Genomic DNA, 24576 nt, shown 5'->3' on the forward strand with positions numbered 1-24576 from the left:
GAATTTTTTCATTCTGCTTCGCGCAGTCGTTGTACGAAGTTGCGTATTGCGTGTCGCTCGCGATGGCGGGATTTCGACAATATGAAAAGTTTTAGACAAACTTTACAAATTCTGCTAATGAAATTAAAGGTGTTCGCAATAATTACAATTATTACTAAAACTGTGTACAATTTATAATATATGTCTTTAAAGTGAAAGCCCACCGGTCAGGATGTCGGTTAATTTAAAGTGGCGGTTACCTGATGTTTTTTGTGAAGTGTGTTGAATGGATGGCGGAATTAAGTTTAATTCACGGCGCGGGAATGGGTGAATAAGTGGATGGATTTGTTACTATATTTCTACCGAAATGCCTTTCGTGGAGCGAGTAGTAGAACCGAAGTTTCTTTCGAGAACTAGTTTACGGGACGAAAACGGGAAACAGAAAGTCACGGATGAGGAACTCCAGGCTGTGACTAACTGTACTCTGAGTAATGCTCTCCGTCAACTCGCGTCCCTCGTGCTTCTGGCCGAGGACATATTCAGTGAGCTGACAGGGCAACTGGAGGCCATTAAAGAGCGATCAAAAGCTGCCCAAGCAAAAATCGTGACAATCAATGAGCTAGTCGAGAAATATGATCCGAAGAAAGTGCCAGTCCGTAAGTATCTGTTTAAATTGCAACTTGTTAGTGTTAAAAGAACTGTTAAGCTAATTGTTTGCTTCGTAAACATTGGTATCGTTACACCGCGTAGTGACCTCAATGCTCATTACCTACGAAGTATAAAAAGTAAGCTAAGTAGATTTAGACATTATGCACTCACTTGTTTAGAATATGTTTTACATAAAGGTGGGAACTGACCAATGTTACGAGGTGTAATGTAACATGTAATGTAATGTTGTACAGCGAGCATTCGTGCAGTCAGTACGTCGTGTTACGTTGTTTTTCCCCGTAACACGACGTACTGACTGCACGAATGCTCGCTGTGTAACATTACATTACATGTTACATTACACCTCGTAACGTTGGTCAGTTCCCACCTTTACACACTTTATAAGGTGACAAACATCGATTAATTTCTAAGGTTAAGATCAGAAAAACGACAACGCAACGTGTTGGACATACGTGAGTCATAATTCGCGCCAAGTCACTAGTAAATTTCACCCTAAGATTTTATTTACGTCGCGTTTTTGAATGAAATGTAGTAGCAGTGTAAATACAAGAGCCGTTGTAGGCTTTCTGTCTTTTTATTTAAGGCTTCCGCGGAGACCGCAACCGTCTAGTCTAGGGTGGATTTGGCAAGCTCAAGGAAAAGTTGGCTTATACTTACGTTGTACGTGTCTATCGATTCGCCTGCTCTACGATAATTTTGTTGTTGAAAGCTGAAAATTGTAAAAAAAAATATTTGTTTTGCACGTAACACTATAAGATTACCTAATAAACACTATAAGACACTATAAGATCCTGGCAAAGCAACTGGTTAGTCAAACTTGGCAAATGATCGCAAGATTAACATACATTTACCTAAATTCTTTCTGTAAATTCTTAGTCAATATGTAGCTGTGTAACTTGGGTCCTAAATACCTATGTACCCTATGATGGTACACGGTTGCGTAAATGCATTTCTTCTGGGCTATCAAGAAAGGTGCATGGTCCTAACACCATGTATGAGATTACGTCGGTCTCAACTCTGCCCTGCGATTCTGTAACTCACTTCACGAACTCACACAGCGGTTTTCGCATCGGCGGTCTCTCTCAAATCAGTCGTGAAGCAGTCATTTTATGATTTGGCATTCTGATAAACAATAAAGTACAAGCTCCCACCTTTTCAGAATGCCAAATCATAAAATGACTGCTTCACGACTGATTTGAGAGAGACCGCCGATGCGAAAACCGCTGTGTGAGTGCGTGAAGTGAGTTACAGAATCGCAGGGCTGATAACATTAGTAAGAGGCCATTAAAACAGCTTATATATTGCCTTCTGTAAGCGAGTGTTACTTGTTACGGCCCACCTCACAGCGGCGGTATTAAATTATACCTACATAAAACTCATCTAATGTTCCTCGGATAAAATGTACGTTACTCATTACTCCTTGAGCGTGCCGCCATACAAAAACGTACCAAGTTGATGCATTACTGAGCGCTATCTAAAAACCTGTTTGGGCGTTCGAACGGCCCGCAATGGGAAAAAATATCCAGATTCCAATGTGGACCATAAAAACGTCTCGACTCGAGATAATTTCAAGAACATCCAATAATGCGGACCCGGCGCGCTGTCTACGTATCTTACACTTAAAAGCTATTAGAAATTCTTATTTTTATAGGCAATCAGACGTACTGATTGAGCTATAATGTTGTGCTGAAATGTTATATATTTCGTGCGAATTCAAGTAACAATCTAAGGTATTCTTTAAAAATGTAATTAACGCATTCCCCTCAGCCACGAAAAACATCTCAATTTATATTTAGATTAAATGGTATATACTCAAGAGTCTTACATACAAGTACGTATACTTTGAGAGGGATTGAGATATAACAGATGGTTCAGTTAAAAGAAATATTCAAGCGACTGTCTTGGGAATGTAAACACCACGATTCATTACGCAACCTTTCACCTAGCCTTAAGGTGCGCTTACACGGGCAACTAAAATTGCTCAATTCCAGTCAATACTCGTCAACTATGACGTCACGACTACATCAAGCAATTCACGGCAACGGCAACAAGCATCAATACTGCGCAATACAATATTGAGCGATATGGCGCAACTTCATCAACTAGGCAATACTGTCCTACACGAGCATTTCAGTATTCGCTCGCTATGGACGACATTGTTCTTGCTGCGGCGGCTTGTACCGTTTTTTTTACTATTAATCAAAAACAAAAAAGAAAGAAAAGGAATAGGCGTATCTGCGTGCGATCGTTTTTGGCAAAGAGGCCGCCATTTTCATTGTGTAAAGAATTAGATGATATATTATTCAAAAACTTTACTAGAATGTCACGAACAGACTTTGAACTATTTTGAATAAAGTAATTAGAAATTATTATTATTTAGACCTCTCGCTCTCCCCGCGGAAGCAAGACGGCAAGCCGCAAAACAAACAAGTGCGAATGAGATATACACAAAAATTGCTAGGAATTTCCAAGTCCATTGGATATTCGTCAATTCGTATCTGCGACATTGAGCGATATGAAATATCTGGAGCAATTACAAGCAATATCGCCGAAATAATTTATTAAAATTTATTGAATTTAATGAAATTGCTCCATTAATTGCTCCAGATCGGTCCATTTGTGTCGCCGAGCAATTATTGCTCTCGTGTAAGCGCACCTTTACAGTTGTGACTTGTTGCTTGTCACATTATGCTGTCCTGTTCATTTACTATTAGCAGGTATTAAATGGCCTGTTATCTTTGTCCAGGTGTGCCTGATATATCACATATAGTCTTCTCAATTACTTGACCCATGACATTCCAAGGTAAAGATGTAGAAAGTTTGCTTTAGTAGAAAGGGATATTAGTATGTGCTGTATTTTATTATCTTTATTAAGAGGCATTTAAAGTCAACTTGTAGACATTAAGTTTATTGACCGATAAAGATATCGTAATTAAAAAAAGAGACGTCGTTTGCGGATTATTATTTTTTCCGATAAGAATTAAGAGGTCATCTTTTAAGTAACAATTTCAGATTATTAGTATTAGTAAATATACTGTTTTGAAAACCGTCTCTCGCGTAAACATAGTGTCAGACAGAATTAATCAAATTTTTATACCATGGCGAAAATGGCGTCTTTTCAAAAAATACCCATGGTTCAATCTTTGGCACCAATGGATTGTCTTTCTATGTGCACATTCGCTCGAACGGTGAAGGAAAACATCGTGAGGAAACCGGCTGGCCTTAGAACCAAAAAGTCGACGGCGTGTGTCAGGCACAGGAGGCTGACCTTGCCTATTAGATTGACAAATGATCATGAAACATATACAGAAATTTGAGGCCCAAACCGGATAAGGTTGTAGCGCCACTGATTCTTTTTACTTCTTTACAACATTCGATAGAATAAAAAAACATGGCTTAAAGTTAGTGATATGTCGGCGTATTACAATTTATTCAAAGATAGAAGATTTATTTGCATTAGGTTTTTACATCAATGACCTGTTATATAGATAGGAAAAAGCCTTATAAGCTACATAAATTATAGAAGCTGACAGGTAAATTAGTCCGACTTGGGAGGCTAGGTGTGAGACCTGACAGCGAAAGTAGTTGTGCCCCAGTTTATGAATATTTCATATTTTAACGACTGTCTAATACTTTAAAGCTTCATAATTCTTCAAAATGTTTATATTTGTGTATGTAAATGTAAATCGATTTGAATTCGTTCGTTTTGGAGTATATATGTAAGGCGAAATGCGATACATTTTTAAATATTTTACTAATTGTAGTATATATAGTGAAGATAAAATGTTATTATTTGGAGACTTATGAAAAAAACCTTTTAAGTCTGGGCCTCAGATTTCTTTATCTGTGTCGTGATTATATTTGTTCCTCCTTCCTCTGACTTTTCGGTCTATTGCGTAGCGGTTTCCTCACGAAGTTTTCCTTCACTGTACGAGCGTGTGTTAAGTGCCCATAGACAAAAAGACTTGCTGCATAGCTGGGCTTGAAGCCCGACATAGCTGTTCTAAAATATATGTTTTTAATATAATAATTTTAAATACAAAGAATCTACGCCAGGTCATAAAATCCCAAAAAAAAAAAAAAAACAACAAAGAATCTACCTTTAGGTGCCTCTATTCTCAGCCAAATATTAAATCAATCATTAGGTCATAACAGAATCTAGTGAACTAAACACGAAAATCTCTTATAGCAATGATAGCAAGAAATTATGTCACTTAGTAATAATCGAATTATCCTATAAATCTCGTCCTTGTGGATGTCGTCTATCATAATTAGGTAATTGGTTAATGTATACGGGCGGGTTACCCTTAAAAGATTTATTTGAATTTGTGTCTGCTGTTGTTGTAAAAGTCATTTATTTATTTATAAGTAATCTTACATCTACACATAAACATATTATTAAAGAAAACACTTAGACATAAACAATAGCAAAACAGATTACATAGAATTAATTATAAATGTTGTTTTCATTTCAAATCTGTCATTGGCATTTTCTTAGTACTGAAACTGAAACGATTTTTTGTTAAAGGTATTTAAATCAATTATATATTGATTAGTAAAATTTAAATGAAATCCTATAATGCAAATGGACTCTTTGATACAATATAGGTAGGTCAATATAGTGTTAATCTCCTTCGGGATTTTTGATGTTAATAAGAACCAGAATCTATCATCTGTTTAGGAGAGTACGAGACACATTAATTTATTGCAAGAGATTCCACATATGAAATACCTAACATCGACATTCATGTTAAATACGTATTTTTTTTAGTACCATTAAACTACTATTCATAGTAATCTCCAGTTGCAAGAACATGAATATATTTTGATTAAAGTGTTTGTGAGTTTTCATAATTAACGTACTAAGCTTTGGTTCATCAAACCCAAAGACCTAGTTCTTTTGACGATTTTACTGCAAATGTGTTCAACCATATATGCAGGAGGAAATGAATTATTTTTTCCTTTTTCGACGACAATTATCTATTCGTAAGATTTGCCTGTGACAATTTAAATAATTTTTTCATTCGTGCCTTATATAACTGTATTAAACGTAAATTTCGACCACCTTTTGTTTTTTTAGTATACATTACCGATGCTTAAATAAATTTTGATTTTTACAAAAGCTCGGCAAACTGGTACATTGTTACTTAAGCAAAACAAAAAACAAGATTTAATGTGACAAGCACTTATAGGCAAACATAACAAGCCCGAAGATGGGAAAAAATAGATCAATTCATAAATTACAAAGTAGTTCATTAGTCTTTCTTATTTAAATACTTACGTCCAACGAGATTTTGATCTTAGTAATTTATTTATTAAAGTATTCAAACATACATACGAGCTAAAAGGCTTTTAGCTCTTAAACAAATATGTATAAAGTTATACATAGATGGGCAGTCTTGCGGATTACCTAGTTGATAGATCGTGAACAATTTTAATATAAACACTTTATTTATAAAGTAATTAATATGCACCAATATCGATGCACGCGAAAATGTCATGTGTTGCTAATTATGCTTATAATAAAAAAGACTATTGGTAGCCACAAGGCGGTGTCGGCTTTCGTCCCCAATAATACCTTTCCTCGGATCGTTTTGCAAGCTATAGAATGTCTCCAGTCGCTGCGTATTAAGCAAGTACTCGTTTGTAATTTGAAACCTGGCTTAAATCTAACGGCTTTAAATTTGCTTAACGTGTTACGCATGGGCGACGCGAAAATGATACCCTGAAACTTTAAAATTGCATGCAGGGGTTGCAAAATGCATACTAGCAAATTTGTCAATGATTTTACCAAAATTTAACTAATAAAAAAACAAAATCAGTGGCTCTACAACCTAGAAAGAAAGTCCATTGGTGCACAGCCGGGGATCGAACCTACGGCCTCAGGTATGAGAGTCGCACGCTGAAGCCACTAGGCCAATACTGCTCAGAAATTAAACTAATACTATTGCCAAATACTCATAAATATAAATCTCAAATAAGTAATGGACTCTCCATAATTTGACACTCGGCCTTTGAAGGAGCAGTATACTGCTTACTCAAAGGCCGAATAGGCACCCACTAAAATGTCCGTGGGCCAAAATGACTGCCCCCTTTAGCCGTCCCGTAGGCACGGTTGCCTCTCGATAATTTGTATTTTTTTTCCGAACGCTAGAAAAATACTCCATAAATTGAAAAAATCAATGTTCTCTCGACAATTTGAAGTTTAATAGTATCTTGCTCGCTATCATTTGAAGTCCGGGCTTCCCTACTCTCTATAATTTGAAGTGTTTATCATGCACATACCTATTAATTGTTTTTGAAATTTCTTTGGACAATGAGACTAGTCGCTAATTAAAAAAAAGAGTACGTCCTTCTATTTGAAATAAAAATTTGTGACTAATTGTATTTAATTGTTAATACATAATAATAATATACAAATCACGAAATAAAACTCTTATTTACTTGAGTCCCCTCCCTCTCGTGGTTATTTAAAATGATTTTGAACTCGAGATAATTTGAGATTTATCTCTGAGTTTCAAATTATCTAGAGTCGACTGTATTTTGTTGTGTGAAAATGTTTAATGATCGCAGCAAACCTGTACATTTACGAATGCGGCCTTTACGTATTAAATCGCAACATTCATAAGACTATACTCGTAATTGTGTGTAAAATATACTTTAAAAGACACCACTTGTTATTTATTGCCGTCCTCGAAGAGCATTAAACAAAAAGCGTACTTGAAGAGTTACCCCTGTCTCAACTGTGGGAACGACAGGGCGTTTGTATTTTTTTTAATTCTCCGAAAGAAACCCTTCAGGTAGCCGACCCTGGCCGAGTGGGCTTTTGCAAAACTGTGGCTTCATATTAATGACATGCTTATTACGAAAGTTGCTAGCTTTTTGCTTTTAATGGATATCAATGGGCGTACGTATTACGAAAACATATTAGTTTATATGAATGAATTTATTTTTAGCTTATTGTGCTCCCATTATCAAAACAACTATAATTCTAAATTATGCTTGCAATATGACTTTATTTGCAGTAAAGACCTGTCGTACATCGATAATAATTAATTTATTTCGATAAAAATGATCGCTTCAAAAGGCTTAACAAAAGACGAACAAACGGTAATTGTACTAAATTAGCTCGGTGCGTAATTTTAGCACTTATCGAGCAGACTAATTGCTCATTTCACATCAATGCATGATTTATTGTTATTATAGTATCTTTAATACAATAATGGCACAATTATATTTAAATTTATGACTGTCGGGACTCTTTAAACAATTTCCATTACGTAATTTGCATGGGTAAATTTTAGATTTATAATTATGCATTTAGTGTTAACATCTATGTATATTTCGCCTTCAATTCTTATTCGTACAGCCCGGTGTTATTGGGTTCGATTCTGGGGGGAAAAAAGTTTCGCTATTCGATTTCCAAAAGCAAATATTGATCACCTTAAATAGCATTCAATAACCTAATAAATAATAACTATTTGTGCTCCCAGAACCATTGATATATACATATATAAATATACAAAATGAAAATTACGAAATCTTTATACAGGGAATAAGGAATGCATATCTCATACCTTATCTAAATGCGAAATTTTATAATATCAATTACATTATACCCAGTTAGGTTTTATGATTACAATGACTATTTAGAAACAAAACAATAAGTCTTACAAGGTTTGACACAGCTATAATACAAATTTTCTCACGAGTATCATAATGTATACGCGTCACTATTCATCGGCGGTTTGCTTAAAAATTATTACGAAAGGAATCCTCTACTCACTCGTAAACGAAACATACAGACAAGAGACTATAATATAAACCGGTTTAAAATATCTATTTCCATAATTGAAAACACAAATACAAAGGCTGAATGTCTTGACACATCTTATGTATGAATTATAAACACGGTACAAAATATTGTCGCCTGATCTGACAAATAAGCAGACATTGCGTAGGTCTGCATTCTGACTTAAATCCGCATTTAATTAACCATAGCCCGTGTACATGGTTAAGCCTCTACATTAGAACCACATCCAACAACTTCATTTGTATACAAAAGCTAGTTGCAGTTTTGTACTTAATCAGAACTCAAGAACAATAGGTTTATTTTAATTTGGAGTAGTCTATGCGGTGACAATGACCTTTGGAAGCCCACGCTAATTATACCCACACGTCTTCGGAGACGACTGCCAGACTTGTTCCTGGTGTAGATCAACATACCGAAGCCATTCTTATAAGACGTTTATGTGTTTGGAGAATTTGTTTTATGTATTTATGAAATGTTTAACGGTTATGCACACGTCGTGTAATAGATTTAACAGTAGTTTATGGTTAAATATGTTTTTAATTACTCATAAAATTAAATAATTGTAAAAAAAAATAAGTATATTAGTCGAACCAATTCGACTTAGGGTTCTTAAAGAAAATAGCGTACCAATTCTTAAAAGGCCGGCAACTCACCCGCGAGCACTCTGGCATTGAGAGTGTCCATGGGCGGCGGTATCACTTAATATCAGGTGAGCCTCCTGCTCATTTGCCCCTGTTCTATAAAAAAAAACAGCGATAAAGCTCCATACCTTTGTGCTTTTTATGAAATCATTGCTAACTAAATTCTATAAATTTTAACTTACAAATAAACTTTAACATTTCCTAAATATATTATCTATTTAGGAGAATGGCTAAGCTTTTGTGCTTAAGATTTATAACTTATTTCGTAAAGCCTCATTGTTCAGTCAGTAAAAGTAATATAATTATCGATTAAATGAATTTCACCGTGGATTAAATGTGTAATTCAATAACTCTTCCAATCAAACTTTGCTACGCTCTTAGCAACTAACTAGATTATGAATTTTTCGTATGAGTTCATTATGCGTATAATATAACGAATGACTAACTTAGACGAAGCCACAAAAAGTGAGGGTGTTTGGCAGCTGATCGGAAGTCCCTTCCTTTGTTCCACTTATAACCACACCGTCAGAGGAAGTGGGGTGATCACCTACATTAATCAATAGTCAATAATATACAAAATCTCATTTGCATTTATCTTCGTGGCATGTTTTATGATCAGGAATCCGCCATTGTTCTTTATAAAATTCGTACTTTTTATTCAAACGGAAAGGCGGTTATTCAATGTATTTGGGGACAATGCGCAACGGCGCACGCGCAGCGTGTGATTGTTCAAGATACGGAGTTATTCAAAAGTTTGCTTTTGTTATTGAATTTTGAAAAATTTGCTTTTATGTAGGTTCTGGAACACCTCGCTTTGTGTCGTATAGAACACTTCCTGCCCATCCTCTAATGTTTCCGCCGTATACGTGATAATAAAGATTGACTTTCTCTACCTATGTGTATGTATCGAGGAATACCAATTCCTGATATACAATAATACAAAACTTGTAAATGATACTATTACTGAAATACTGTAGATATTATAGTAGTCTAGATTTATTTTTCTTTCAGTGGTAGACGGTACGATTTGTTGGTAAAGTATTGGCCTTTGAACGTTTATCAATGTGATAACTTTACGTATAATACCAAGAGTTTTTTAAGCCGTCTTTTTCTCTCGGCATACACCCTCTGTCTTCTTTGCCGATGGAAAGTCTACCGATTCAAATTTAATGACGTGGAATAAGTGATACCTGTATCTTACATTCCATAATAAAAATATTATTTTCTAAATAATAAATAAACGAATTGTAGAAAAATCCTCTTTAAACAATAAAAGCGATATATAAAATATATCAAGCTCCCAAATCGAAAGACGTCATAACAAAGAGCATAGAATAATAGTAATCATTATTGTAATAAATAGGCCGTAGAAAGATGACATTGGACATGGGAATGAAGTTGAAACAGAGCCGACAGCAGGAAATTAATCACAGACATTGAAAGATTAACCACACTTTATAGATAACGTTGCTCTCAAGATATCAGACTTTCTATTGAAGTCATATTTTTAGAATTCTTTTGATATACAATTCTTTATTATTAATTTTCTTTATTTGGTACAAAGATTCTATATCAGTACTATTCGTATAGGTTTATTTCAAAGTAGCTAGGTCTGAATTTCCTGGGAAAAACATTCATATTGTGTACAACCAAAATGTTTCTGTATTATATAAGCACATCGTTGGTTATCTTTACCTGCTTAGTGACGCGTTAAAAATTATCTCTTGAATATTATATATAACTAGTTACGGTAACTAGAAAATACTAAAGTTAAATGTAACCCAATCTCAAGACCATATAAAGCTATATTGATTAATTATTCAAGCTTTTTACCTCGAGGAAAGCTTTAACCAATGCATCAAGGTAGAATAAAACCCGACCAATATTGCAGGATTCGGACACATCTTTATATATATAATTCTTCTGTGAGTGTGTATGTCACTGAACTTCTCTCAAACGACTGGACCGATTTTGATGAAATTTTTTGTGTGTGTTCAAGGGGATCTGGGAATGGTTTAGATTCACAAATCAGCCCGCCAGATGGCGCTGCAGTCGGTACTTTCATACTTTGCTTTACTAATTGCTTGAAATATCATGCAGGACAACATCTGTCGGGTCCACTAGTATATTATATAAATGTTAAATATTATAATAAAATAATCCAGAATCCAAGTAGGTACTCTGTTGCCAAATAAGTTAATTTATATTTAACGTGTTTTTTTTCTCTGTTGTAATGTTTTCGTTTCGTTTTCTAGTATTTATATTTTTTTTTTAACACTAGTCTATAAAGAAAGAAGAAATTGAAATTCGTATTGTGGTGTAGCCCTTCAGGCACCAAGGTTCTTTAGTGCGTGTTTGGAGTTAGTACTTTGAGTTTATATATACCTATTGGTAATATACTAGCTGACCCGGCAAACGTCGTTTTGCCATGTATATCATTTATAATAAAAAATAGGGGTGAAAATGAGGGGGTTTAATGTATTTTTTAATGCTGTATCATAAAAAAATAAAGAATAATTTTTTTATCTAAAATTAAAAAAAATAATAACTAGGAGTGGACTAACCTTAACCTTTAGGGGGATGAAAAATAGATGTTGTCCGATTCTCAGACATACCCAATATGCACACAAAATTTCATGAGAATCGGTCAAGCCGTTTCGGAGGAGTTTAACTACAAACACCACGACACGAGAATTTTATATATTAGAAGATTAAGCGATAATAAATAATGTTTCATTCGAAAACCTCTCCATACCTATATACAAAACCCATCGCTATCATACATCAATTACATAGAACTCTTACCTTACAAAATTACAAATATTTAAAGTATCTAATTATTGTTCAACGAAGCAACACAATACGTCTTTAATATTTGCAACTGAAGGTTAAAATCGTTTGAAACGTTCCCACGTTTTTCTTATTCGATCAATTGAATTTTTTGTATTGTAATTAGAATCATGCGGATCATCTATGTAAATTGTATTATGAAATTATGTAGCGTGACTTGCTACATAATTATATATGATATCCTTGACCTTGGTTCACCTTGCATTACATATATAGCTATCAATTCTCAAGTATTATTTAGCTTATGTATGAAATGGTAGAGCATACCCTAGAACTATAACCGGTAAAATTACGTAAATTATAATCCTACAAAAAAGTTTGTACTAACGTTACGTCTAGAATCTCTGACTGATATAATCTATGCAGTATTTTCGTTATCCAAACCATATCTAATATAACATGAATTTTGTATTCATATGGCGTGTCGTTTCGTGATAATATTCTGTGTTTGTCACGAGACTAGTACGGCGAATATGTGCCTTTATGGGTTTTAAAAGCTGAAAATTGTTATTGTTCTAGATAGCGTATTGCTAATGTGACAATTAACACATAAGCTACAGCATGTTTTTTTAATATAACGGGGTAAACGAGCAAGAAGTTTGCCAGAAGGCTCGCAAGTGCGTTGCCGGTTCACAAGTGTTTTTACTGATATATATTTAGAGTTATTATCTAAAGATTTACATATCAATATTACCTTGTTTGGAATTCTGATCATACAATAAAACATAGGCAAGCTGCAGTATTGTTTTCGAATACTTTACTACGCCGGCACAGCGACCCAAAGTGAGCCTTGTTCTCCGAGAATAGAAAACGTCACCATTGCCGATTGCACGCGCAAAATTGTACTCGAATACTTTATTATAATCTCTCAATTAAACACATAATTTTAAACATATCTACGAAATAATCCAATCCTAAAATTAAGTGTAACATCTGTTTCATAACAATAACATACATTACCGAGTGGTAAGTACCTACTTAATAAATTCTAATTATGAACACCTTGTTGTTTTAACCTTAAAGTACTCCTTAAGGGATGAAATAACCGGCAATTTATAAACCCGTTAGTGTAAGATGGGTATTTATAAACGACTAAGCATTTACAGGCGAGTTTTCTACATTGCCCACCTGCCTTTTCGCGGTTCAATTATTTAACTCGAATCGAACTCCACCCCAATATTCCGCGAAGGTTTTTTAAATGCGCATTAAATAATCGTGAAATGAATTTATAAGATTGCTACTGAATTTAATAACAGATGAATTTTAAAAGGCAATTTGTAATGAAACCGCGCTGGACTTCTTTCAATAAAAGTTCCTTTGAAAGTCAAAGTACTTATACTGTACTCCTGTGTATTAAGCTCAAACTCATTATTCTATAGTTAATAGTTGGTTTAGACTGCATTGTACTGTTGTCACCGTACCCAAGCCCATACAATGATTTATTCGCGGCTGTGGTCAGCTACGCCGGTGAACGACCCTGTCACTGCGCACTCACTCGTTTCTGGTTTCGGCAGACGATTTTAAATGCGCTCGCATATTATATTGCCCATAAATGGACATAACTGCATTCATTCACAAAGACCGCCATCGATTCGACTTATTTTCAAATTTCGAATATTTTGCGTTAATTCATAGAAATATCGATGTTGTGACGCGCTTTAAAAAAGTGAGTTATTACCGTTAATCCGTAAGGGAACAGCTGCGCCCTTTGAGCCAACAATCACTGCAGCTTTAGACCAAATTATTAAAAAACATAAAACGAGTCTCACATTAGGGTGAGTCTATGGTTCGTGTTTTAAAACTCTGCCTTGCGTGATAGTTTATCCGTGCTATCTTTATCGAATTGTGACATAAATTCAGGTGAATACAGATTTTTTATTATAAAATGTATCAAGTCTTAAAAGTCAAAGTCAAAAATCATTTATTCATATAGGTAACACAATGTATACTTATGAACGTCAAAAAAGAAATATACATTAAATGCTTCAAATTTTACTGCTGCCAGTTCTCAAATCAATTGCGTAGAACGGAAGAGAAGAACTTGCAATTAACTCTCCGCCAGTTTTAATCGCCAAGTTTTTTGTTTTACACAACGTTTGTAAGAAGCTGCAACCATTACAACATGTTCCGCATGACATCTTAAGTAATAAATAATAATAAAATAAATTAAAAATAAATATTTAAGCTTAGGGTTAATTGAAGTGTTAACTCATAACCGGTAAAGTGCTCGGGTTCTCATCAGGTTTTTTCGTGATTTGATCTTAATCTTATGGAGAATGAGCATTGCGGTCACGACGCGCCATCTTGTAAAAAAGGCAGAAACACTGATGACAATTTACGTATTATGCAATTCGTCGGAATGCGCAGCTGTGCAGAAAGTTCAAGAATTTAAATTATAACGTATTTAACCCTTAGAGGTGTGACCGTTAAAGGTGAAGGCAGGTTATTGCGTCCCCTGACAATGTCCCCGCCATTCTGAGCTACCGTTACCCACCTGCCCGCGCCCAATGAACTGAACGCGACGGACATATGCTCACCAGACGCGTGCTTCATAAAACTAATCTATCTATATCTCTATCAGTTGATACGTATTATGTTTAGGTCCATATAATGTTTAAAGAACTTTATTTCTCAATACAAAAAAGAATGTATTTTATTTACATGAGAAACTTAATATGTATACTATACTCGTATGCGAACGAGATACACGTTGCCATCAACCGTCCCAATTTTAGTCTACTGGGCTCATTCTGATATGTATCTTTAATGCCCTTTTATAACTAAGTTAATCCAAACACTTGTACATTCTTTTACATTATTATTATGCTTATTTGAGGAGAGAGCAGTGTTGGCCTATTGACTTCAGCGTGCGACTCTCTTTCCTGAGGTCGCAAGTTCGATCCCCGGCTGTGCACCAATGGACTTTCTGTCTATATGAGCATTTAATATTCATTCGAACGGAAAAGGAAAACATCGTAAAGAAACCAGCTGGCCTTAGACCTACGACTGTCAGGCACAAGACTCTTTGATCACTTGCCTATTAGATTGACAAATGATGATCATGAAATAGGTATAAAAATTTGTCGCACATACCTAAAAAGTTTGTAAGCGCTACTTTTATTGTTTTTGAGGTCAATGTCCTACTGATTAGATTTAACAGGAGAGAAAAGTTTTTCTTCGTTTAATTCAGTTTCTATTTAAATGAAGTAATTTTTACATTCTCTAGGGATGTTTAAGAAAAATATTCGTCGACTAGAAATACTGACGCCAAAAGAACTTCCTTCTTGCTCCTAAAGTGATCGATTACGTCAAATTAATTCTCTGTTGGAATTCGATGCGTTATCTAATCAAAAGAAGCCGGAAATCGAATTGCCTAATAAAAAGTACACAAATCTAAAGTCAATATATTGAGTGTAAGTTATGTAATATTGATAATTTAATTAAACATTAGTACGTGCGAATGCATGGTCACCGCGACCCAGCGATTGTATTTTATCGTAATTCAAATAACGGATAATATAGGGTTATCAGTTTTAAAGTTTTATTGTTTTATATTATAAATTATTATTAATATATTATTGGCTTCAAAGTGCGACTCTCATCTCTAGGGTCGTAGGTTCGATCCCTGGCTGTGCACCAATGGACTTTCTGTCTTATATGAAATGATGAAAAAATATCGTGGAGTAACTGGGCATGCCTTAGAACCAAAATATTTACCGTGTGGTCATATTAAAAAAATATCACGGAACAGATACAGAAATCTGAGGCCCAGACCTTAATAGGTTGTAGCGATATATATATATATATATATATATATATATATATATATATATATGTATATATATATATATAGTATATTTTGTATTTGTATTCTATTAGGTTGTGGCATTCCAGATTCCTAGTGATATTTTTCTTCACCATATGAATAATAATATGGACACGATATTTCCTTTAAGATTGAAATAGTAGGATATGCATTTTAAACGCGATTGAAATTACAATTCATGGTGTATAGAACCCTTTAAGTATAAATATAAGACAGCCCTACGATACCGTATCGATTTGTGCTTCGATCGTATTGCAACATGTGATACATCTGACCACCGGGTGTGCATTACTTGCGAAGCGTAATAAAACATTTCAAATCTATTGCCATGATAACCTTTTTATTAAAACACTTTTATCACGCATACACAAAAAAACGTGTGTGTACTTATGTACATGCGTTAGAAGTTGTATTTCTTTGGCGTAACAAGATGAATACATTTTTTTTTTAACTTTTGCCTTATTTTACGTTTGTAGTAAAACGACACTACCAATAGAAAAAAAGGTATTTAATACATTGAAAGTTTTATTATAACGCATTATCTAGTTAAATAAAGTTTATTCACAAAAAAATATTTAGGCAAAAGTTGACTATGCTTACTTGAGGGTGTCGGTTTTTTGTGACAGTGTGCGCGCGCATCGTAAAAATTTACTCTCATCATTTTCCCCTAACGCGCCAAAAGAAGTATAACTTCTACAAATTGTTTTGGTAAAATCCGACGGTCTTGTGTTCACTAACTCACTCTACTGGCTCTGCGACCCAAAAAGTGCCTTGGCCTCTGAAAGGAGAATCTTCCATCCCTCTCCTATGCCACCTACTGGCTTTTAGCCGCAGCAGCCTTCCACTCTGTTGGTGACCTACTGGTCTCCGACTACTAGGCCGGTAAGCCCCGTTCACCGCTCGACCTATGTGCTTAAAGTGCCCAAATCAACTTAGTCGTGGGTTTATGAAAAACCAAGCTCATACTTTCTTGTAAGAATAATGCCCCACTTTGTGGTAACTTAACGTACCTCTTTATCCTCTTCTTCTCTTTGGCTTTTGTACAGGACTTTGAACTGCCTAAATTTACTGAGTTCAGATGTAAAAGTCGAAGGCTATCAAAATGGAATTCTATTAAGTCCTTTTTTATACTTAAATACGATAGATCGAGGCATTTATGACTTGGTTTTTCTTTTTGGTGTACTTCTTACTAATGTTGCTTTGCTACCAAAAATAATATTTTTGGTGGCTTGCCGGGTCTAACAGTAACAGTTTTTATGTTTTAAACTAATACGGAGAAAGACCTTAGTACTATTTATAATTTAAGTTATAACATTGTGTTGTTTATTAAAAAAAATATTTTCAAGGTCTATTCCAAAGCTCTAATACCATAGCCAAAACCAGTTAAGCAATAGAAACAAAGTACCTATAACAATTTTCTGTAAATGTTTTATAGTTTCTACAAAACTAATCCGAACTGTGCGCTTCCTACACGAACATCTTAAGGAATAAAGCAACAATTGCACGCTACGATGCACTTGTGCATGTAAAATGCTTTTATGCAGTCTTGAACCGAGTAAAAAACGCCAGCTAAGCTGCGAGCTACTTTACTCGATCGAGGGATAAATGTAGCGAAAAGATTTTCTCTACATACATTGTAAATTTATTATCATATTGTGTTCATACATTATGTAAACGCAAATACGGTGAAAGGCTTGTTTTTAGGCTAACGAATGATAGTAGTGCTTCGTTTGGGAATGTTTTGCACCAATTAAAATTTATTTATTCACAAACATACATACACTATCCTTATAAAGGAAGTAGAAATAAAGGAAAAATTCAATATATCATACTAAATAAATAAGATATGTACATTTATATAGTAATTATGTAACGTCAATTTTAAAATAAAATCTCAATTTACATCTACTGCTAGTACCAAAACAAGGGCAGGATGGAAGAACTGGCAAGAAACCGCCACTCTTTTTAATTTAAAGTTTTGGTTAATAAGGAAATTGTATGGAACTGCAACAATAACGCCACGCTTCGCTTGGTATGGTAAAATGTAATAATAATAAGGTAACAAACGCCAAACATCCGCTGGATATATAGAAGTGAGAACAAAACACGACGCGCAAAAATCATCAAATTAACCCTTCCGAGTTTCTTGCCTTGTACTCAGAGCACGGTTCGTTCTTGCACATACTAAATAGGTTTTTGGATAACCCGGAAAGTGGTTGTCATTGGTCAAAAAACATGTCTAGTTCAGAACACGTTGACACGCGACATGCGGCGTCGTATTATAACGTCTGCTAGACCAATCATTATTGAACGCAACGTTTCTTCTTGCGTCTTTCTTTATTCCGGCTATAGAGAAGATCCTAACAACGAGGAAGCCTTAGTTGGTGGCATTAACGAGGCAATTTAAGAAAAAGTTAATAATAAAATAACGTAAATTGAATTCATACACACCCTAGTTATCAATATCATGTTATGCAAGATGATACAATTCTTATCCGAGTGTCAAATTACTATTGCAATATATGCAGTCAACCCAATTCTTTGAATCTACTTTTAACATAGTAATAATAAAAAGTAATAAAAAACCTTTAACGCTGGAAGCATTTCCTTGCTGTATTGCTATGCTTATTCGTGGAGCGAGGAATGCACCATATCTGGGGTCACCGGTACTGTCTACTAACTTAACTCTTTAATTAGCGCCTGTGCTCTTGAACCCCACGGCCCACGAGTCTCTACTCCAATGGGAACAAAATCGGAGTTGGAGGAAAGACTTATATTTGAGGCGTTTATTAACATTAGTTGTAATTCCATATTACTCTCCTCAACACTTAAAAAATCGTAAAAAAAATTCGTTTAATTTTTTTATCTCTTCGTATATGTTATGTTTGCCTATAAGAATTGTCACATTAATAAAATATATTTACTACTTTTATATTTTCATAATCACCAAGCGAAGTATTAATTCATTGTTCATATAATAAGCATCTCTGATATTTTTCTTTTAATCTGTCCTGGTCGCTTATATGTAAGATTACATCAAAATATAGGCATTACTTTGTTAATGTTACCAAAGTACAAAGTTCATTTAGGTTTCCTATTCGGTATATAACGAGCTGGTTTAAAATCATTACTCTTTGCCAATTCGAATTGCAAATGCAATATTTATCTTATAGCGAGCTGTAATTACTTCTCATGATTTAAAGCCTATTTATTGGAGTTAGAGAGAGTATAATAATATTGACTAGGTTAATATGCTTGATCATTAGGTTCATAATTCTAAACTCAGTTATAATGATTCGTTCCGTATGTTCGCAATTTAGCAAAAGGAATCATTGTGATGGATTGCGACCTCAGGTTATCAATCTTCCGCGGTATTTTCGCATTATTGAAAACAGCATTGTTACATACTCAGAGTAAACCTAAAAAAAAACTGGCAGAGTAGCTATGCGTAAAGAAATATGTATTAAGTTTAAATTTTTATATGGATTTAGTTTTTAAAGTTTAAGATAAAAATAAAATACATATGTTTATTATGGAATACAAGATACAGGTATCACTTATTCCAAGTCATTATATTTGTATCGGTAGACATCCCTACTCATCGGCAAAGAAGACAGAGGGTGTAGGCCGAAAGCCGGCGTAAAAAACTCTCGGTACTCTTCTTAAATCATCAGACAAAATGACTATGGCAAACATAGAAGAAACCAGAAAGGAGGTTAGATACGGTCCGCTCTTTATTTGTATCAAATTACAATACTGAACATAAACCTCGCAGTCCAGTTTCCGGAAGCTTAATGCTCATTTTTTTTTATATAGCAAGGTTTATTATATCTGCAGCATGTCTAACTTATCACCATCCCGTGAAAGACGGTAGAGGCCAAAGGTCATTAAAGCCGACTGACACTCGATAATCATATTTTCAAAAGAAATTCATTGAAAATCTAATCCACGACAGGAACTGGAATCGCTCAAGTGTTGAAATATGGTAGATATAATTCAAAAATACTTTGTTAAATTGTTGACCCGAACAATTGGGTCGTAAATTACCAATACTGTTTTGATAGGAACCAATCAACTGCGATACAAGCCCTCGCAATTTTTACTTCCCCTTTGTTCATAAATTAATCGAAAACCGTTCTGATTTCCTGAAATAATGTTAGTTATGTTTTATGTGCGCGTGCTTTAATCAAACAAACGTTTTTCTTTCTTTCTAAATATCAAATACATTTGACGGTTATTAATTTGCAAAATTCTGAAGAATCGAATAGCAATTTTTCTTCAATTGAAATGCGTTTTACGTAAACTTCATGGCGATGTGCCAAAGCTTTTGTGTCGTAAATACGATTTGATCACGTACAGAAGATGTGGGAAGGGTAGGTATGTAAACATCCCCCCTAATGCCACACGCGGTCTCAAAACATACTATATTGTATCGAGAGCAAAACACAACTGTTTACGTCGTAAAAATTATCTTGTTAAGCATTTTATCACCGTCAACTTCGGAAGTGTCAAACAATAAACGACTATGTGAGAATATATGATTCTTTAGTTATATAATAATAATAATAATATAGCCTTTAAATTCCGAAACTCTGTCACTTTATATATCTGAACTTTAATATATTTTCACTCCAGTATATCTCGGAGTTCGGTTTGCCTCTTGGCAATGGCCTCCTCTAACCCTTTCCACTGTTCTCTATCTTTTGCGACTCTTCTCCAGTTGTAGCCTGCTGTTAGTTTCAGTTCGTCCTCCCATCTCCTGCGTGGTCGACCTCTTCTTCGTTTTCCGTCTCTAGGGTACCATTCCGTCACTATTTTGCTCCATTTTTCATGAGAGCTCCGTAGCATTTGACCCGTCCATTCATTAGTTGATAGAGTTAAAAATATTTATGAATTTAATATCCATATACCGTGAACAAAATGTCTATAATCGCATACCTTCCGTAACAATATATCTACAGGAAGTAACGGAACAAAACCGTAAAAGGTAAAACGCAACAACGGTATAAAATTTCAATAAAAATTTGACGTTTACGAAATCTGTTCCATATTAAATATCTCCTTTTAAAAGTGGGGAGCAACTATGGATATGCAGTAATATGGAATTACAACTAATGTTAATAATTTGCTCAAATATAAGAGTCTTTCATCCAACTTCGCTTTTATTCAATTAAAAATTAATTTAATTTACATTTAGAAATGCTGCCAGTGATAAAGGTACACTGCCACAGGGTAGGTAAACTTTTTAAGTTTGTTCAAATTTTCTTTTTATTTATTTTTATTATATGCATATATTGCATCAATAGTAATTTGACTCTCGATAAAAATTGTATCATCTTGCATAACTAAACTAAACAGCTAAAATACCAACGAGCGTCTAGAAGATTTAATAAGCACTTAAGCAAGCGCTCGAAGCGTGTGTAATCGACCTAATTCATCGTGTTTATCCCGGCCACAACGTGGGTGTAGAGTTTCGACCATTCGTACTACGGAGTATGGACAGTGAAAGCAAACAGTCAGCGTTCCACATAACGCTTTGTTGGTACCGACACATGACACCTTGGCCTTCACAAAACTTGATTTGTATACGCGCTTCTCTGAATGGAGTGAGAATATTTTCATAATGTTTTTTAGCTTGTAGAGAACCTATATTTTTCTTAGACACGTTGGAAATTGAATGTTTAGGATATAGGTCAACTTATTCCTATGTATTAAAGTTCGCTTATGCATCATGCTGGCAGTGTTGGCCTGGTGGCTTCAGCGTGCGACTCTCATCCCTGAGGTCGTAGTTTTGATCCCCAGCTGGGCACCAATGGAATTTCTTTCTATGCGCATTTAACATTCGCTCGAACGGTGAAGGAAAAGATATTGAGGAAACCGACATGTCTTAGACCCAAAAAGTCGACGGTGTGTCTGGCACTGGAGGCTGATCACTTACTTGCGTATTAAATTGAGAAATGATCATGAAACAGATTCAGAAATCTGAGGCCCAGACCTAAAGAGGTTGTAACGCCACTGATTTTTATTATTATAATCCATCATAGACCTTGTAATGAAATTCGCATTGAGGTACCTAGCACAATAAAGTTTCAAAAGTCAAACTACATTCTTCGTCTTGCACAATAAGATTCAATAGACGACCCATGGCGATGTTGAAAGGACTTATTAAAGAACTTATTTGAAGCTCACAATGGAACAATCTTGTACTTATTGTAGCGCTGTAGTATATATCAATCAATGTTGATAAGATCCTCTCAACTGGCACTGTTTTTTGTTTAAAATAACGCCACTTTAATTTGGCTTATCGGCTGAACGGTTAACGCCCGGTATTTTCAAATACTATTTCTAGCAATGGTACTTTTTACATACAGCTTAATTGTCTATAGTTCAATTAAGATTAAAACCTGGTTAATTTATATCATTAAATTAAGCTTACAGTGTTGGCCTAGTGGCTTCAGCGTGCGACTCATACCTGAGGTCGTAGGTTCAATCCCCGGTTGTGCACCAATGGACTTTCTTTCTATGTGCTCATTTAACATTTGCTCGAACATAACATTTGTATCGTGAGGGAAATGTCTTAGATCCAAAAAAGTCGATGGCGTGTGTCAGGCACTAAGGGTTGATCACCTACTTGCCTATTAGATTTAAAAATGATCATGAAACAGATTCAGAAATCTGAGGCCAAGACCTAAAGAGGTAGCGCCACTGATTGATTTATTTGAAACTAAGCTTAAAAAATATATTTCTCTACAAATGACCGTAGACCGTAGTATATTATTGTTACAATATATTTTCTTGTAACTGTACAAATCCTATGGTTTCTATTTGGCTAAACATTCCTCGCTATTTGGCTTGAAGCGTTAAACGCTTCTCAAATATTGACAGTTTCCCTTAAGGTTGAATCAATATTAACATGAATAATAAATTGCTACGTCTTGGCTACATCATGGTCAAGTTCAACAACACTTCGATGATTTGATTGAACTCAGACTGCATTCAAGGCCTTGGATTCAGTGATCGCTAGTCATTTACAGGCTGGAATTATATTTATTCCTTATATAAGTATGTTTCCTGGTTCATTTATGTTGATTCACATACAAACCATTAAGCATTAAGCCCTGTTGTTAAACTTCTAAACACTCATGTTGAATTTCGCTGTATAATATTGAGTGGACAACCCGAAAATATTACAAGAAGTTTATAAGTGTACGCAGCGATTTAGTTTATTAAAACTGTGGTGTTTATAAAAATAATACCATATTCGATTGACTTTAGACCTGTTTTAAGAGGCGGCGTCGATTGATGACTCACGTCATGCAAGTAAAATTTTAAATGCTTATGCCCCAATTCACATTTAAGTCCAAGGCATTTGTTACAGTATTTATTTTTTTAATACAAACATAGAAATACATATTAACAATTATACTAATCAAAACATTAAATAATTTCCTGCCGAAAGTTGTGTTATACAATCGTGGAGCATTGCTATTTCTTGGTGTAACGGCTGATTTTATTGTCAATAAAGTTTATTTGACCAATGTTCCACTTTAAAGTAGGCGAGGACAAGTCTATCTAATCTAAGAATGTGCACATGGCTCACACGATTAGATAATTATTAACTGATAGAGGTTCTTTGTTGATAGTAAAATAATTTTGTTCGTTGGTATTTGTTGAATTTTCAGTACGTCTTAAAACTTTTCCTTAACATAAATACTTCTGTCGTTTTGCCTACTAAAAATAAAATAAAGAAATACAACAATGGCTCTACAACCTTTTTATTTCTGGGCCTCAGATTTTTGTATCTGTTTCATGATTATTTGTCATCTAATAGGCAAGTAGATGATCAGCCATCCTTTGCCTGACACGCGTCATTGGGTCTAAGGCAAGCCAGTTCCCTCACGATGTTTTCCTTCACCGTTCGAGCGAATCTTAAATACATAGAAAGATAGTCCATTGCATTTGGTGCAAAGCCGGGGATCGAACCTACAACCTCAGGGATGAGAGTCGCACGCTGAAGCCAGTAAGTCAACACTGCTTTTCTCGCCTACTAATTTCAATAAAAGCATTCTCTATAATATTTGGTGTAAAACATATTTCTATGACCTATATAATTTCAACGTATCTTTCGATTTGTATCAATAAATGTAACACATTCTCATCAAAGATTTATTTCCACAAATACTACTTAATATTCAGTGCACATAATCATTAAATACTTAATCATATGCGATAAAAGCTAATCGTAAACTTAAATGTATAAGGATATGACTCAACGATGTAACACTTTTCCTTTCTTTTATATCTCACTATAATCGCTAAAAAGTAATAAAATTTCATGTAATTTATATGTCACTAGAGGGATTTTTATTCTAAACTTAACTTTTCGTTAGTTGTTTGTCTTCGGGTTACACGCTCTATTATTATAACTATAATTTATCACGTAATTGTGAAGGTAATTTTTTATTTTTTAAATTATAAAATTGTGGATTATAATGTCACTACTGTTTATCCGATGTCCTGTATCCAGATTTGCGCATGACTTCTTTGTCTTACAATCCAAAACATTAGCTTTGAAATCGTACATAACATCAGATAACGAGAGAGTCGAAGGTACGAAGATGGTTAGAATGTCTTAATAATACATTTACGACTTTATATTTGTAAGAGGCACATGCAAGGACTAAATTTCTGCTGAGAATTTATTAGTTTCAAAACCCCCGCTACAGTCTAAAATCACTTGCCTTGCCGTGAAATTATTTAATCGATCGATGTACTCTGACATCACCATAGGCCGGTTT

The 24576-nt window shown here is 34.6% G+C and overlaps 1 protein-coding gene across 2 annotated transcripts in view; it reads left to right on the top strand.

Moving 5' to 3' along the window:
- Window positions 1–26: 26 nt before the first annotated feature.
- LOC125052945 (Nance-Horan syndrome protein) overlaps window positions 27–24576 on the top strand; it is a 98420-nt gene continuing 73870 nt past the window's right edge. For both annotated transcript variants that reach the window (XM_047654048.1, XM_047654049.1), the window contains exon 1: window positions 27–635. In XM_047654048.1, the coding sequence (XP_047510004.1) occupies window positions 347–635 (289 nt within the window). In that variant the 5' untranslated portion in view covers window positions 27–346. The remainder of the gene's footprint in view (window positions 636–24576) is intronic.

Source organism: Pieris napi, chromosome 10 (genome assembly GCF_905475465.1).
Source record: "Pieris napi chromosome 10, ilPieNapi1.2, whole genome shotgun sequence".
NCBI classification, from domain to species: domain Eukaryota; kingdom Metazoa; phylum Arthropoda; class Insecta; order Lepidoptera; family Pieridae; genus Pieris; species Pieris napi.